The sequence below is a fragment of the Xyrauchen texanus genome, chromosome 9 (assembly GCF_025860055.1).
Source record: "Xyrauchen texanus isolate HMW12.3.18 chromosome 9, RBS_HiC_50CHRs, whole genome shotgun sequence".
In the NCBI taxonomy this organism is placed as follows: domain Eukaryota; kingdom Metazoa; phylum Chordata; class Actinopteri; order Cypriniformes; family Catostomidae; genus Xyrauchen; species Xyrauchen texanus.
The window spans coordinates 20,679,582-20,697,149 of NC_068284.1; the positions used below are offsets into that span (position 1 = coordinate 20,679,582).

Sequence of the window (17,568 nt, forward strand, 5' to 3'; positions counted from 1 at the left end):
CCATGCATAATTTACAGCATTAGCTGAGATAATTGTTTTCATTTGCAAGCAAAATGGATATTATAGCCATATGAATTGATATAGAATCGAATCAAAATTGGAATCAAATCTCAAGCTTGTGAATCAGAATTGAATTGGGAAATCTGTATAAATACCCAGCCCTAAAAATAAACGAAATCAGATCAAGCATGTTGAATATGCATAATATGAATTTGTAATGTTCTATCATAACACCTCAAATTGCAAAAAAACTAAATGTGCTAAATTGTTTTAGAAGTGCAAGAAAACTTTTTTTACCCACATCGACCGTTATCGATCATATCGGACTATCTTGCATTTATCTTTCATGGTGGCTCTCTTTAAATTTCTTTTAATCCATGTTCAAAGGAAATTATTTATTGTTAGGACAATAAAATAGCTTTTGTACCTCTTAGTAATTTTTTTTATAGCAGAATTACTAAGCAACACAGTGATCTGATGACAAAATATGATGAATATGTGGCAAAATATCGGTATCGGCCTACATTTTTGTTAAAAATCGGTATCTGCGGAAAATGATCACATCGGTGCATCCCTATTTTTAACTCTTGTACACTTGTGGTTCGAGACACAGAAAAAAAACAGCATGATGTGGTGCAATGGTCAAAGAAGTTCATGTAGTGCATTTTTTGATCAACTGCAAACTCAACTGCAAAATTGATTTCTGTTGACTGTTTGCCAATGATATGGAAATAAACAATGTAAATATTATCTTGTCTTTTAATGATCTTAATTTAGGAGCTTTTCCCAGCAAATACTGTAATATGAAATATCTGTACATGATGGAATTAATTTAAATAAAAAAAAATATTTGATTGACAGCCATACTTATAATGTAACCATTTTTTTTATAATCATCACCAGCATACTGCAGTTACCAGAGTTGGAGCCTTAATCTAGTGGTCATGGTCTTGAGACCTGTCAACACCACATCATAAACATGCCTTGGTCTGGTTCTGGGTGTCATTACTCAGTGTTTTGGTCTAGGTCTTAGGGAGTCTTGTATTGTCTGGGTTGGGGTCTAATCTTTACTCCAGCTATCTATCTCTTCTCTCTATCTGTCAGTTTAGATGTGAATATGAGCATTTCTTCAGAAATATAGTTGTAGTAGTGAAGACTGAAGTCCTCCAAAATCTAAATTCACCAGTGAACAAAGACCAAAGAACTCTCAAAGGACATTTACAAAACATATGCACAAAACAACATGCCTACACAGAGAAAAACAATTTACTGTAACAAGGATACGAGTGTCCTTAATGATGACATCTCTGGTTGCCTGGTGGAAGACCATCTGGTAGAAGACATAGATGATCTGACATACAAATTCATCATCTTCCTGTTGGGCTAGAAACAGAGCAAAAGCAAGCAGATGAAGACTATTATTTTGACTTTGCCTGACTATCAATCAACATGATAGAAAAGAGCAGCTCACCTCAAATGAAGGATTAGACCAATAATACTTGTTCCTCATGGACATACCATTACATAAAGGCACAATCGTTTCCTTATCAGGAGAATATCTGCACAACATTAAACTGAAATGCAATATGGCTAACTAACAAACACACAAAGTCTTTCAAGCACACAGTGCAGCTGTGCAGGCATTTCCTATCCATTGGTGCCAACTCATGTGAGCTGACATTCTCCAGTGGATCATGTTTATGTATAAAGGCTCTCATGAGAAGCTGCCATTTGAGTTAAGTATCAACTTTTCCTCTGAAACGATAGAGAAAGCTCCTATGGAGAAGTGTGCATTTGTAGCTTCCCCCTCCTAAGTTTAATAAAAGCCTTTATTTCAATTTTGATCTGGTGCAGTCTGATCTCTTCCCCCGGGATCGAAATTCCGCCATAAGAATAATAGCAAAGGGGCTAGCTGCTCCGTGGGACAAGAAATTGAATACTGCTACAGCAAGGAGCTGTACAAGCTTTGTACAAGCTACAAATAACATCACAGAGGACATGTCAACACCTTTCCCAATGGCCAAGTATCCAAATAAACGTGCTGACAAAATACATATAAATAAATACCAAAGCATCTGTCATTAGATGCTGTGACATAATGCTTATAATGAAGGAAGCAAGCTTCTGCTTTGCTATTTTACTGTCATGATCAAAGTTACAAAGTATTACATGGTATTAGTGCAAATGTCAACACTGTGTCTAGAGGGGGGTACAAAAAATTTTACAATTTAGGAAGTTTCCTTTTCATTTTGAGAGGTAGCGGTGTATGTTGGGACAATCCCTATGTTAGATTTCACCCGCCTTGGCTCATTTTATTTAAATTATTTATCCCTTCCAATGCAAAGGATGAGCCCCGCCATCAGATATTTAATGAAATGAGGGATCACATTGAGCAGAACCAGCAAATCGGATATATACCATGAGAGTGGGGCTTTCCTGTTCCTGAAAACGCTGTCATTTTCCAGCATGTAATCCACAGAGCAAGAACAGCATGCCCTGTCCTATTTAACCCTGGGCTGTTAATTTATTCCAATTTATCTAATTTAATATTAGTTTAGTCTAAAGAAAACTAATTTCATCTGATAACATTATGAAGGACAAAGCATGCCAAATTTAAATCTGGTACTTGAGTGGCTACAGGCACGCAAAGCAGGGGGCAGCTATTGCCATTTGAGCAAATTAAAGTCAAAGTCGAAACATCACTGATATATTCCTCTGAAATTTACTTTTCTGGTTAGAACTAATCCATAAGAGAGATAATTTAAGAATTGGGTTTAAGACAAGATTTCTGCAGAATTCGAATTTGAATCTTTTTATATATATATATATATATTTTGGTTAATGTGTTAACATGAGAGTAGTACTCCCAGCTTTATTAACACATTTTACCATCTTTAAATCTATTTTGCAGAATTTGGCAGCTTATCTAATAAAATCAGCACAGAAAATATGAAAATGTCTTTTAAAGGGATTCTCTTGTCATTGACTCACCCTCATGCCATCCCAGATGTGTATGACTTTCTTTCTTCTGCTGAACACAAACAAAGATTTTTAGAAGAATTTTTCAGCTCTGTAGGTCCATACAATGCATGTGAATGTTGACCAGAACTTTGAAAGTCTAAAAAAGACCTCCTTTTTACTATACATTCTCCTCCCTGCCCAGTAGGTGGCGATATGCACAAAGAATGCGAATAGCCAAAAAACAAAAGAAGAAGAATGTGGAAGTGAAAGTGAAGATTTATAGTAAAAAAAGGAGTTAAATATCGATTTGTTTCTCACCCACACCTATTACATCGCTTCTGAAGAGAGATTTAACCACTGAAGACATTTGAATAAATTTTATGTTGCCTTTGTGTGCTTTTTGGACCTTCAAATTTCTGGCCTCCATTCACTTGCATTGTGGACCTACAGAGCGGAGAAATTTTTCTAAAATTCTTCTTTGTTTTCAGCAGAAGAAATTAATTCACATCTGGGATGACATGAGGGAGAGTAAATTATGAGAGAATTTTCATTTTTGGGTGAACTATACCTTTTAGTAACTGGTTATTTTGTAGGTAATCTACATGCAAATTATTTAGTAGGGCTGTGTCGATACAATTAAATATCGAAATTTCACAATTATTTCTAATCAGATATAGCATGGATGCTGTAAAGAAGCCATTCGACCAAAGAAACTTAAAAAGACTGTACCATTTTAGCACATGTTCTACATATCTAAGTAAATATTTGCAAATAGTACAAATTAGGCATTTAAACAACAAACATGATACAAAGTACTGTATATCTCCAATATAATATAAGCAATTTCAATACATCATGTTTATTGATGTAATACATGGACTATATATATATAAAAAAAGCTAAAATATCACCAATATTATGAAAAACTAATGACAAAATAACATTTGTAAAATTGATACTCTATGTCTGTAATTTAACATGTTAGAAGGTCTCCTGTATAATGGATAACAGCATTAGATGAAAGAGATTTTCTTTCATACAGAATGTAAGAAAAATGGACATAATAAATGAAATATACCCAAATTAATTGAAATTACAAAACTAATCATGATATTGTGATGTATTGCAACCCGTGTATTGCAATACGTAATATATCGTGAGGTGGCTGGTGATACCCAGCCCAAGTAGGTAGGTAATGGTAGAAACCATAAGTGGCAAACTTACCATTTAGCAGCTCAATTAGAGCAGGGATGATGCCTGACTTTGCCAGCATGACGGCACAGGAGTCATCCATAGACACCGTACCAATCATGATCACCACCTCCAGGATCAAGTCATCCTCTGCTGAGCCTAAACACAAAGATAAAATGTCAAAACAGCTTTAGTAATATACAAGAAGAAATGGAGGGTTATTTAAATGGCATACTATCGTACTACTCTTAGAGTGCATTCAGTATGCTGTGTAAAGTTTTTTGTATGTGTATACGGAATATCCAGATTACCTACTACATTTGTCAAAATGTACTACTGTGTAGAATACTAGCTATATCCCACAATGCATTGCACTCAACTTGACCTGTCATTTTAAGTGTGACAAATAAACAGAGGCAATATCATTCTTCATCTCCTTTGCAACTCTTCATTTTTGTACTGATAAAACTTTCTCACTAATGTAAACATAAAAAATACTTAGGTTATATGCCAATAATATCATTTAATGCAGTTTAAAATGTTTATTGTTGCATATTGTTTGACATACTAATTTAACAAAATAGTATGCAGAATTTACATTTACCTTTTATACATTTAGCAGACAGTTTTATTCAAAGCGACTTACAGTGCATTCAGTGTATACATTTGATCAGATTATGTGTTCCTTGGGAATCGAACCCTCGATCTTTCCATTGCTAGCTCCCATGCTCTACCAGTTGCGCTATAGGAACTGTGTCAATGTCATTGTCAGTATACAAGATTGAGTGTAGCATATAGTAGCGTGTACATTATTTTTCTAGACAGCAAAAGACTACGACAAATTCCTACTCAAACGGGTACATCTAAGTATCACTGTGGACATGTCAGCATTACCAGGTTTGAGGTGGTCTTTGAGGTAGGGCACCAAGTTGTACTCTTTCAGCAGGAGCTCCCAGTCCAGGTCAGGGATGGTGAGGTTAGCCATTGTACCCAAGCACTCAATAACAAACTCCTCATCTTCCTCCTGCTTGATCTGAGCCGCCAGGTCACCCACAAAGTCCTGGAGGGAAAATTACACCAAACATCTCTAGGTCATTTAGAACACAGGATCTCAACTGGTTTTACCATGAAAGAAACAATTGTTAAGCACAACGATATGCAAAAATAATTAACATTACAGGCTGAAAAGGAAAATTAATCATTTATAACATGCAAAAACAATAGCCTCTCCGGGAACCAGCACCTTATCGTGGTGGAGAGGTTTGTGTGCCCTTATGATCCTGAGGGCTGAGTTGTCTGGAGCCAGGTGCTCCTGGTAGGGTCTCCCAAGGCAAAGTGGTCTCAGGTGAGGGGGCCAGACTAAGAATGGTTCACAAAGACTCCATGGAAAAATGGCAAGAGGAGGAGTTATCCTGCCCCGAAGAAGCAACGTGATACCCCCCTCTACATACTTTGGGCCCACCACCCATTGGAGAAACCACAGGAGTCGGGTGCGCTGCCATATGGGTGGCAGTGAAGGCCGTGGGTCTCGATGGACAAGACCCGAGCGGTAAAGGCTAGCTCTAGGGATGTGGAACGTCACCGGGGTGGGGGTGGTGGTGGGGGGTGGGTAGAGGAGCCGGAACTGGCGAGGGAGGTGGAGCGCTACCAGTTGGATCTGGTGGGGCTTACTTCGAAGCACAGTTTTGGCTCTGGATCCATACTCCTGGATTGGGGATGGACTCTATTCTTCTCTGGAGTTTTCCAGGGTGTGAGGCGACGGGCGGTTGTGGGGATACTCACGAGTCCCCGGCTGAGCGCCGCTACGTTGGAGTTTACCGCGGTGGACGAGAGAGTCGCCTCCCTACGCCTACGGGTTGTGGGGGGGAAACTCTGACTGTTGTCAGAGTATTCTACCTTTTTGGAGACCCTGAATGGAGTCCTGAATAGGGCCCCAGTAGGGGACTCCATAGTAATGCTGGGTGACTTCAATGCGCACGTGGGAAATTACAGGGACACCTGGAAAGGCTTGATTGGGAGGAACGGCCTCCCCGATCTGAACCAGAGTGGATTATCTATAACAAACACCATGTTCGAACATAAGGATGCTCATAAGTGTACGTGGTACCAGAGCACCCTAGGCCAAAGGTCGATGATCGATTTTGTTTTCATCTGAGGCCATATGTTTTGGATACTCGGGTGAAGAGAGGGGCGGAGCTGTCAACTGATCACCATCTGGTGGTGAGCTGGGTCAGGGGGTGGGGAAAGACTCTGGACAGACCTGGGAAGCCCAAGCGAGTAGTGCGGGTGAACTGGGAATATTTGGAGGAGGACCCTGTGCGCAAGATCTTCAACTCACACCTCCAGCGGAGCTTTTCAGGCATCCCTGCGGAGGTTGGGGACATTGAACCGGAGTGGGCAATGTTCAAAGCTTCCATTGCCGAAGGCGCGGTGGAGAGCTGCGGCCTCTAGGTTTTAGGTGCCGCAAGGGGTGGTAACCCTTGAACACCGTGGTGGACACTGGTGGTCAGGGAAGCCGTCCAACTGAATAAAAAGGCCTTCCGGGATTTGTTGTCCCGGTGGTCTCCGGAGGCAGCTGCAAGGTACTGACAGGCCAGAAGGGCTGCGGCCTCTGCAGTGAGGGAGGCAAAGCAGTGGGTGTGGGAAAAGTTCATAGAAGCCATGGAGAAGGACTTTCGGTCTACAACAAAATGCTTCTGGAAAACCGTCTGCCACCTTAGGAGGGGGAAACGGGGAACCATCCAAGCTGTATACAGCAAAGATGGGACACTGTTGACCTCAACCGAGGTTGTTATTGGGCAGTGGAAGGAACACTTTGAAGAACTCCTAAATCCCAACACCCCCTCCATGATAGAGGCAGAGCCAGAGGCTGATGGGGAACAGATTCTATTTCCCTGGGGGAGGTCACTGAGGTAGTCAAAAAACTCTGCAGTGGCAAAGCCCCGGAGATTGATGAGACCTGACCAGAAATACTGAAACCTTTGGATGTGGAGGGGGTGTCATGGATGACACGCCTCTTTCAACATTGCATGGAAGTCTGGGACAGTGCATAAGGAGTGGCAGAACGGGGTGTTCGGGGTGATTCCCCTCTTCAAAAAAGGGGATCAGAGAGTGTGTGCCCACTACAGGGGTATCGCACTTCTCAGCCTCCCTGGTAAAGTTTACTCCAAGGTGCTGGGGAGGAGGGTCCGGCCGATTGTCGAACCTTGGATTGAAGAGGAACAATGCGGGTTCCGTCCTGGCCATGGAACGAAGGACCAGATCTTTACTCGCAAGGATCCTGGAGGGGGCCTGGGAGTATGCCCATCCGGTCTAAATGTGTTTTGTGGATCTGGAGAAGGCGTATGACCGGCCCCCTGGGAGAGACTGTGGGAGGTGCTGCGAGAGTACGGGGTGGGGGGTTCCTTCTTAGTGCGATCCAATCCCAGTACGTCCAAAGCGATAGCGGTGTCCGGGTCCTCGGCACAAAGTCGAGTTCGTTCCATGTGGGGGTTGGTCTCAGCATGGGTTGCGCTTTGTCACAATCCTGTTTGTGATATTCATGGACAGGATATTGAGGCGTGTTTTCATCTGAGGCCATATGTTTTGGACACTCGGGTGAAGAGAGGGGCGGAGCTGTCAACCGATCACCATCTGGTGGTGAGTTGGGTCAGGGGGTGGGGAAAGACTCTGGGGAAATAATTTTTCGTCCTACCCTCACCTATGGTCATGAAGGCTGGGTCATGACCGAAAGAACTAGGTCGCAAGTACAAGCAGCCGAAATGGGCTTCCTCAGAAGGGTGGCGGGCTTCTCCCTTAGAGATAGGGTGAGGAGCTCAGTCATCCTTGAAGAGCTCGGAGTAGAGCCGCTGCTCCTTTGCGTCGAAAGGGGTCAGTTGAGGTGGTTTGGGCATCTGGTAAGGATGCCCCTTGGGCGCCTCCCTAGGAAGGTGTTTCAGGCACTTCCAGCTGGGAGGAGGCCTCTGGGAAGACCCAAGACTAGGTGGATAGATTACATCTCCACACATGCCTGGGAACGCCTCGGGATCCCCCAGTCAGAGCTGGTTAATGTGGCTCGGGATAGGGAAGTTTGGGGCCCCTTGCTGGAGCTGCTGCCCCCGTGACCCAACTTCGGATAAGCGTTTGAAGATGGATGGATGGAAAAAAACAATAGCATAAGTGGGATTTTTCAACCTAACATACAGTGGGTACGGAAAGTATTCAGACCCCCTTAAATTTTTCACTCTTTGTTATATTGCAGCCATTTGCTAAAATCATTTAAGTTCATTTTTTTTCCTCATTATTGTACACACAGCACCCCATATTGACAGAAAAACACAGAATTGTTGACATTTTTGCACATTTATTAAAAAAGAAAAACTGAAATATCACATGGTCCTAAGTATTCAGACCCTTTGTTCAGTATTTAGTAGAAGCACCCTTTTGATCTAATACAGCCATGAGTCTTTTTGGGAAAGATGCAACAAGTTTTTGACATCTGGATTTGGGTATCCTCTGCCATTCCTCCTTGCAGATCCTCTCCAGTTCTGTCAGGTTGGATGGTAAACGTTGGTGGACAGCCATTTTCAGGTCTCTCCAGAGATGCTCAATTGGGTTTAAGTCAGGGCTCTGGCTGGGCCATTCAAGAACAGTCACGGAGTTGTTGTGAAGCCACTCCTTCATTATTTTAGCGGTGTGCTTGGGGTCATTGTCTTGTTGGAAGGTGAACCTTCGCCCAGTCTGAGGTCCAGAGCACTCTGGGGAAGGTTTTCGTCCAGGATATCCCTGTACTTGGCCGCATTCATCTTTCCCTCGATTGCAACCAGTCGTCCTGTCCCTGCAGCTGAAAAACACCCCCACAGCATGATGCTGCCACCACCATGCTTCACTGTTGAGACTGTATTGGACAGGTGATGAGCAGTGCCTGGTTTTCTCCACACATACCGCTTAGAATTAAGGCCAAAAAGTTCAATCTTGGTCTCATCAGACCAGAGAATCTTATTTATCACCATCTTGGAGTCCTTCCGGTGTTTTTTAGCAAACACCATGCAGGCTTTCATGTGTCTTGCACTGAGAGGCTTCCGTCGGGCCACTCTGCCATTAAGCCCCGACTGGTGGATGGCTGCAGTGATGGTTGACTTACTACAACTTTCTCCCATCTCCCGACTGCATCTCTGGAGCTCAGCCACAGTGATCTTTGGGTTCTTCTTTACCTCTCTCACCAAGGCTCTTCTCCCCTGATAGCTCAGTTTGGCCGGAGGGCCAGATCTAGAAGAGTTCTGGTCGTCCCAAACGTCTTCCATTTAAGGATTATGGAGGCCACTGTGCTCTTATGAACCTTAAAGGCAGCAGACATTTTTTTGTAACCTTGGCCAGATCTGTGCCTTGCCACAATTCTGTCTCTGAGCTCTTCAGGCAGTTCCTTTGACCTCATGATTCTCATTTGTTCTGACATGCACTGTGAGCTGTAAGGTCTTATATAGACAGGTGTGTGGCTTTCCTAATCAAGTCCAATCAGTATAATCAAACACAGCTGGACTCAATTGAAGGTGTAGAATCATCTCAAGGATGATCAGAAGAAATGTTAAATATATGAGTGTCACAGCAAAGGGTCTGAATACTTAGGACCATGTGATATTTCAGTTTTTCTTTTTTAATAAATGTGCAAAAATGTCAACAATTCTGTGTTTTTCTGTCAATATGGGGTGCTGTGTGTACAATAATGAGGAAAAAATGATTTTAGCAAATGGCTGCAATATAACAGAGTGAAAAACGTAAGGGGTCTGAATACTTTCCGTACCCACTGTATGGATCAAACACTGAGCCAAATACATTATCAATATAAGCCATATTACCAAGTGACAGATCAATTTTCACAAAAATTTTCCTTTTAACCATCCTTGTATTTCTGGCTTCAGTGCAATTTTCTCACCATCAGTCAGTTGCATGAGAGTGTGCACTCTCCCTCTCTCTCTTTTCCTGCTCACGCTGCATATGTCAGCAAGAAAGAGAACAAGAGTGCGCCATCTCATGTACCTGATTGATGGTGAGAAAAATTGCACTTTTTAATACAAAGTTATTAATTTAATGATCAAAAACGCAATCATGTTTTAAATGTATCCTTCATTAACCTGACATTATTTGCCCTGTAGTCCCGAAAAGTAATAGTTGATGGCTGCACCTTTTTGGCCTTTACCGTTACCTTTGTGCACTGGTTCAGTTCACTGCTGAACGGACTGGTTGACGTAGGATTCTGATGGGTCTTAAAGGTGTCTTTAGGAACCTGCCAATATGTTACTTCACAGCTGCCGAAACTTAAAATATAGGCTAATATATAATTTCCTAAAAAATATAAATATGTTTAATTTCATAAAAATATTTCTAGAAGTAAAGGGGACTTCCCCCACCCCAGATTATAATAGTTGCTACAGCCCTGGCTTTGTTTCTTCAATGAAAACACTTTAAAAAAATGTTTTTACTACTATGACTGTATTGCAAACTCTGAATTATATTAAATAAACAAAATTAAATAAAATGTATATATTTTATAAGAAAAATAGACATAATAAAGGTTCATTAAAATATAACAATAATAGAGTGCGAAAGTGCAAAGATGTAAAATTAATTATATTTGAAAGGTTTACATAACTTTTTTTTTTCTCCCAAATTTGTAATGCCCACATCCCAATGTGCTTTTTAGGTCCTCATGGTCGCGTAGTGATTCACCTCAATCTGGGTGGCACCAGCTGCCTCAGTGTCTGAAACCTTCAACCCAAGCATCTTGAGCGCGATGCCACAGAGACATAACGTGTGAAACACATTATACCGTTACCCCATGTGACTCTACCCTAACCGGGCCAATTTGGTTGCATAGGATGCCTGGCTGGAGTCACTCAGCACTTATTTATAAAATATTAAGCTTCCCATTTCTGACTTTAACATTCCAAAAATTTAGCCCTCATTCACTTCCATTGTAAATGCCTCACTGTGAACTCGATTTTTGAATTTATTAAAGAAAAGTACAGATGAGTCAAAATAATGTTTGTGGTTATCAGCATTATAACCTAAATTCTATCGATTCTTGTACTGAACCTGAAATATTCCTTTAAGTGTCTAATGGACGTAATAGTGATCACCCCAATAAAGTTTTAGATGCAAGCTCAAATCTTCAACAGCTAGGCCACAGTACCACATATTTAACTTATTAACCATAACTGCAAGTTATTAACAAGCTACACAACACATAGGCTTCTATAAATTGGAATTGCAGAAATAGTGTATTTACAATGAAGAGCTGTTTCAAGTGTCCGTCATGCTGTGATATGTTCCTAATCATCTTCATCAGCAGCGGGTCCTTCAGTTTGAGTGCTCTCTTCATCAGCATCTTCAATCCATTACCTGCATAGCAAACACACAAATCCAACCATTTACAAACAAGCTCAGTCAGAGATTGATCATAAGCTTTAACTGATTTCATGTAATATTTACTATAGAAGAGTATTAGACTTCAATGGTGTGTGACAGTTTGTTTTATAACATGTAAACACAGGAGATTGTGAGAGTGTGGCTAAGCACATATGCCTTGCATTTCATTCCAGGAAAAATGAGGCACAGGCTCTTACCCTCACAGATAATCTGAGCATTCCTCTTGTTGGCAGCCAGGTTGATGCAGAAGGAGATAAGCTCAGTGTCGATTCTTTCATTGTTGTGTTCGAATAGCATTTGCGTAAGCTGCACACACATGATGCAAGAAATGAACACCCAGGGTATCTCGACACATGTATCATACATAACAACAGTGATTCTCAATTAGTGCGTTGTGACCCAAACATGGGTCGCAGGTCTGTTATGATAGGGTTGTGGACAGCAGGCATAAAAACAATGCTCGATGCATCAATAAAATGCAACTAAACATATAATGATGTATAATTAGGATAGCAAAATAAATATGCTTAACTTTCAAAAGGGAGAAAAAAGCTTAATTGTTTTGGTGTTGTCAAATTATTATTTCTTTTAGTAATATGGCTAATACTAATACAATATTTGGCTCAGTGTTTGTTCCATGTGTTAGGCCTGAAAATACATTTATATAGTGTAAATATAAAATACAACTATTTAGTGTAACTTTCTACCATTATAATTTGTATTATATTACCCTGGAGTAAGTTTTTCAAAACCGGGTTACCACTGCTGCAATGAGGTTTCTAATACAGCTGCTGATGGACTGACAGAAATTTTGGCCTATTTCTCTCTTCTGACTGCTGCAATTCATCGCTCTCCATTTTTTATTCTTTTGGAAAGTTGTTAAAGTGTAATAATAGATTTTTTTCTTTTGTTGTTGGAGCAAATGGGTAAGCAAAAATTACATTTGCTGTGGTCTCCCATTCACTGTTATACAAGTCTACCTTGCTATCGTTTCATTTTGCATTTCAAACCAGGATATTTGAAAAGGGTCCAATTGGGTGCTGTGTTGGTCTACAGTCCTGGTGCAAAGCCAGTTGAGATCCACAGTCTTACGTGACAAAATTGTAATGCCACAATATATAAATAGTGTCCGTCACAACAGTGCGCTTGCATGATCTCAAAGTGCCTTCAGAGCACATTACAATGAGCTGATTGAGGCATATTTTAAAAGGGAGGAGGATTTTACATGTGGCGTATCATGCAATAAGAGGAAAAACAAAGGAGAGAAATGCATGTTGAAAGAGACTGTTACTGACAGGTAAAAATATATCTGCTGCCAGTGTTGGCAAAGGTATTGTTATTTGTGTTTTTATTCAAGAGCCAGAGAGAGTTGAGACAATATCCTACAGTCCACTTCAATCAGGTCAATGCTGTGGCTGAAACGGCCCAATGCAAGACACTTGGCAGGGCTACCACTTGGCAAGAGATATCTGGCCAGCTGCAAATTGATTCAGCATGTATGGGTGGAGAGAAATGAGAAGAAAAAGAGACAAAAAGAGGATCACAAGAGGAGCTCCATGGGCCACACTGGGCATGGCCACGGCGTCTGCTGATTGGATGTTAAACAGGAAGGCACGAACAGAGCAAGGCAGGTCTGTGAAGAGGCAGCGGTATGCAATCAGGCCTTTCCCATATAGAGTATCACATAACCTGGTTCCAGGCCTCCAAATCACGCAGTCTAGACTCACTGGCACCTGCTTGCTCCTATTTACCAGTAATGTTAAATAAACCCTGTGTCCTCCCTCCCTCCCACCACCGTCTCTAGCGCTCCTTGGTTTCATAGCTCTATAACCCCTCCAAGCATTTCCTCACTCACTCACTCACTCACTCACTCACTCACTCACTCACTCACTCACTCACTCACAGCTTTGAGTAATTATAGCTAGACCCTTTTGTGGCAGAGGAATGGGTCCAATGCCAGGCCTCTCTTCACCAGTTGAGAACCCAGAGCAGTGAGGCTGTTTGATCAAAATCCTCCCTATCCTGAAAAGGGGACCAGGCTCACTACCAGCGCAGATCAGAGGGACACCAGATCCAGAGAGACAGAAGAAATGCAGTACCCACATTTTGCTATTGATGAGGATTTAAACATTTGAAAAAAGAATGACATGACAAAAGAAAATTGAAAAACAGAGAGACAAAATGAATAACAACAATGAACAAACAAAAGAAAGAAACAAAGAAAGAAAGAAAGAAAGAAAGAAAGAAAGAAAGGAGGAACGAAAACAAATGAACAAAAAACAACAAACAAAAACAACTGAGTAAATAAATAAAAGAAAGGCAATGCAACACTGACTACTGCCCTAAGGAGTCACACAGCTTTTCTGACATTATGCCCTGACTGTCTCCAGGCAATAGGCTGAACGTTTAGAATGGGGAATTTCTTCTTTTTTACAAGCATCTGGCAGGCATTTTCACCCTATTAGAGTAGACAAGCATTTTAAAGATGACAACGATTGGGCAGAAGTTGTTGCAGAGAAATTGTAACCTGCCAATTGCTGGTGACCTCATGGAGGCCCCTCTCTTATTAAATAAGCTGTGTTATCTCATTAAACCCATGTGAGAAAGACAGCACTTAAATTAGCCAATTTTTACAAAACTGTTAAGTGCATACTCTATATTACTCATTTATGCTACAGACGAAACAATAACTATATTCAGAATAGCATACTACTCTGGAGTATGCAGAGGATTTATTGGCACAGAATACCAGGAATACCTCTGTATCTCATAATGCAATGTGCTCAACTTGACCTTCCATTTCCAATGTGATGAACAAACCATAAGTAATATCAGCCACAGATTTTAACATCTCCTTTTTTACTCATTATTTGTTTAGACTGCCAAAAGTTAGTTGTATTCACACAAAATTGTATTAAAAATGCCAAACAATAAATAAAAAAAATGGTATTTAGTTGAGGTAAACTAAATGCCACTTGTTGAATTATACATGAAACATAATAAGGTCATGTGACAACAATGAATCACGAGCTACTATAGTTTGAAATGTTTCTCACAGCATAATACAGTCTGTATTAATAATGTTTCACATACGGAGCAGTACACTAGTACTCAATTCTGACCACAGCCACAGTCTATATTCTGTGTGAACGTTTTCAAAGAATATTCTATACTCACAGCAGAACATTTTTGCCTGGCAGGCAAAGGTTTTAGCCCCTTTTGTGGGTATCCGGCCAAACATACAGGCAATCACTGGTTTTTATCTTTACATGTCTTGCATTTCAGTAATCAAGAATGAGTGAAAAAGTCACTGACCTGAGGGATGCAATCAGTGTATGCAAACATGGATTTTGACTTGTCATCCACGCTGATGTGGTAGAGGATGCGCATCGCTACATGCTTGTGTGTGTCATTACCTACAGAAAAGAAGAGAAAAAAAACTTTCTGAGACATTCACAATGTGTGTAAACCTTTAAAACATTATCTAAATTGATCAGTCGTGGTCAGTTAGATAATATATTTATTCTGGCTCATGTTGAGAGCGAGTCATCTATCACTGAAATTACAGATAAGAGCATCTGGGGTATGTGATTACAATCCAAACACATTTTAAAGGGGAAAGAGTCTACAGATACACAAAAAAAAACCCCACACACACTCAAGTTTTTTCCCAAATGAGTCACATAAACACTCTCATTAATAACTTTGCCGCCTCCTCCTCCTCCTCTTCTTTCGTAATGGTGTTACTCCCCCTTGAGATAGGAAACACTCAGATAGATCAGTTGCATAATCATTCATTAGAAGTCCGACCATGGCAGCCGGTACTTGAGACACCCTAGAACACATTATCACATTGGCTATTAGAACCAGATGTGACCACTGGGTTATCAGGATAAAACAAGAAAAGAAGGAGTGAAAGTTGACTAGGTAAAAAAATGTGTTAAGAGTTTTGCTAGGAAGAGCTTGTTTGTTTGGTGATTCAGGAGGCATATAGTTTAGTGGCATTAATAAGCAAGGACCGTCCCAGGTGGCCCTCAGCATTGCCCCCCATGGCCTGGACATGTGCTCCTCGTTAGTGGCTGCAGACACAGTTGACCTGCATTACAGCCTAACCTAAGTGAGTGTAAGCGGAAATGGACAGACTTTATGCCGCAATCCTCTTAAACTCACCTTGCACTACTGTAGCGTAAACAACGGACACATTGAAATATACAGCAATTATGTGCACATACTGTACGTAATCATGGAGAATAATTCAGATAGCAAAATTCGAATGTATTAATTTGATTTGTTAGAAAAAAGCAATGCAGTATTTCTCAAATTACCAAGAATTTTTGTGGTCGATGCCTGACAAAGATGTACAAAGAGCTATTTAGTTGTTATTTTGAACAACTAAAAATGAAAAAAGGAATGAAGAAGAATTATTCTCCTATGACATGCGTAGCTTAACTCAAAATCATTGAGTAAATGTGTTTGGCTTTACTTGATTCAGGAAACTAGGCAGTCAGATATCTGCCTGAACTTCTTATACTGTATATTCATTACAGATTGCTTTTTTGTCTATATTTTTTGTATATCCAACCATAGGGATTTCAACCCCTTGTATGCAACCTTAAATAGTAGTTTCTCTTTAAAAAAAGAGGCTCATCAAGGTTGCTTTCATTTTTGTTTGACCAACAAGAAATTCATTTAAAATGGAAAAGTGAAAAATTATATGGCCACATTTATTCTTAATCTATCACTTTAAGAATGTTACAAATCTGGGTGTGGATTACTAGGTTCTCCAAACTACAGTGTAATTCAATTAAAGTAGAATGATGGTCCGATCTCTAGAGCTGTCATATAAGCAGTGGTATTATGAAGGTAAAAGTGTTACCCAGCAGAGCAGTGAGTTTGGGGAGCAGACCCACGTGCACCATTTTGGTACGCAGGCCTGTGTCGAAGGAGAGGTTATGGAGGAGTCGCAGAGTGACGTTCAGCAGATCTTCATGTTCACATGGAACTAGATGAGCAAGCTTCTCCACAGTGTCCAGCTCAGCCTATAACAAAAGCACATGTGAAATAAATTGAATACAATTAAAATGTTGAGTGTCGCAAGAAATAATTTTCTATTTTTCTATAGGTGTACTGGTAAATTGCTGTTGCACTGGCTGATATGGCAGCTGTCTTGGAATTATACTGACAGCTAGTGGCATAGATGCAGCATCATGCAAAAAAACCTCACGCTGTGTCCTCATATCCTCACTTTCCTATTACATATTATGCCAAAAACAGCATGCCAAATGGAGTAGCATGTCCAAATCCTCAATATTAAAAATAGTAAGCAAGAAATACCTGGATGACTAGAGCAGATTGTCAAACAAATAATTGTGATTACGACTATTAATTGTCGCTCTCATGATTAACTGTAAAACAAATTGTCTTATTTCTTAAAGAGTATGCGTGTTTTATAACCTTAAGAATATATATTTAACTTCAAATTTATAAATTAAAAAATGATAAAATAGGCATATATGATTCCCTTTTAAGGCTTTAAAACACTCCCTGCCCAGTAGATGGCAATATGCATGAAGAATGCGAATTGCCAAAAGCAAAAGAAGAATGTGAAAGTGGAAAGAGGCTTAAATATCGATCTGTTTCTCATTCACACTATCATACCACTTCTGTGTATGGATTTAACCACTGGAGTCATATGGATTACTTTTATGCTGCCTTTAAATGCTTTTGGTCACCATTAACTTGCATTGTATGGACCTCCGGAGTGGAGATATTCTTCTAAAAATCTCTGTTTGATTTCAGCAGAAGAAAGAAAGTCGAACATTTCTGGGATGGCATGAGGGTGAGTTAATTATGAGAGAAATTTTATTTTGGGGTGAACTATTCCTTTAAATGGTACTCAACAAAACCAGAGTAGATTACTTTTGTTGTTAATACATCATATATTTGGGTCACGGTTCAATACCCACATCCCGTCCGGATGAAGTATGTCGAGAATCTATTTGTACACCCCCA

At 40.4% G+C, this 17,568-nt stretch overlaps 1 protein-coding gene across 1 annotated transcript in view; it reads right to left on the bottom strand.

The window, feature by feature from the left end:
* Positions 1-17,568, bottom strand: part of LOC127648768 (kinesin-associated protein 3-like) — a 55,671-nt gene that overhangs the window by 20,493 nt on the left and 17,610 nt on the right. Inside the window, exons 10-16 of the mRNA XM_052133523.1 lie at positions 16,433-16,595; positions 14,872-14,972; positions 11,754-11,862; positions 11,417-11,529; positions 5,047-5,212; positions 4,186-4,311; positions 1,285-1,383 (exon numbers count right to left, since the gene is read on the bottom strand). Of these exons, the coding sequence (XP_051989483.1) occupies positions 1,285-1,383; positions 4,186-4,311; positions 5,047-5,212; positions 11,417-11,529; positions 11,754-11,862; positions 14,872-14,972; positions 16,433-16,595 (877 nt within the window). The remainder of the gene's footprint in view (positions 1-1,284; positions 1,384-4,185; positions 4,312-5,046; positions 5,213-11,416; positions 11,530-11,753; positions 11,863-14,871; positions 14,973-16,432; positions 16,596-17,568) is intronic.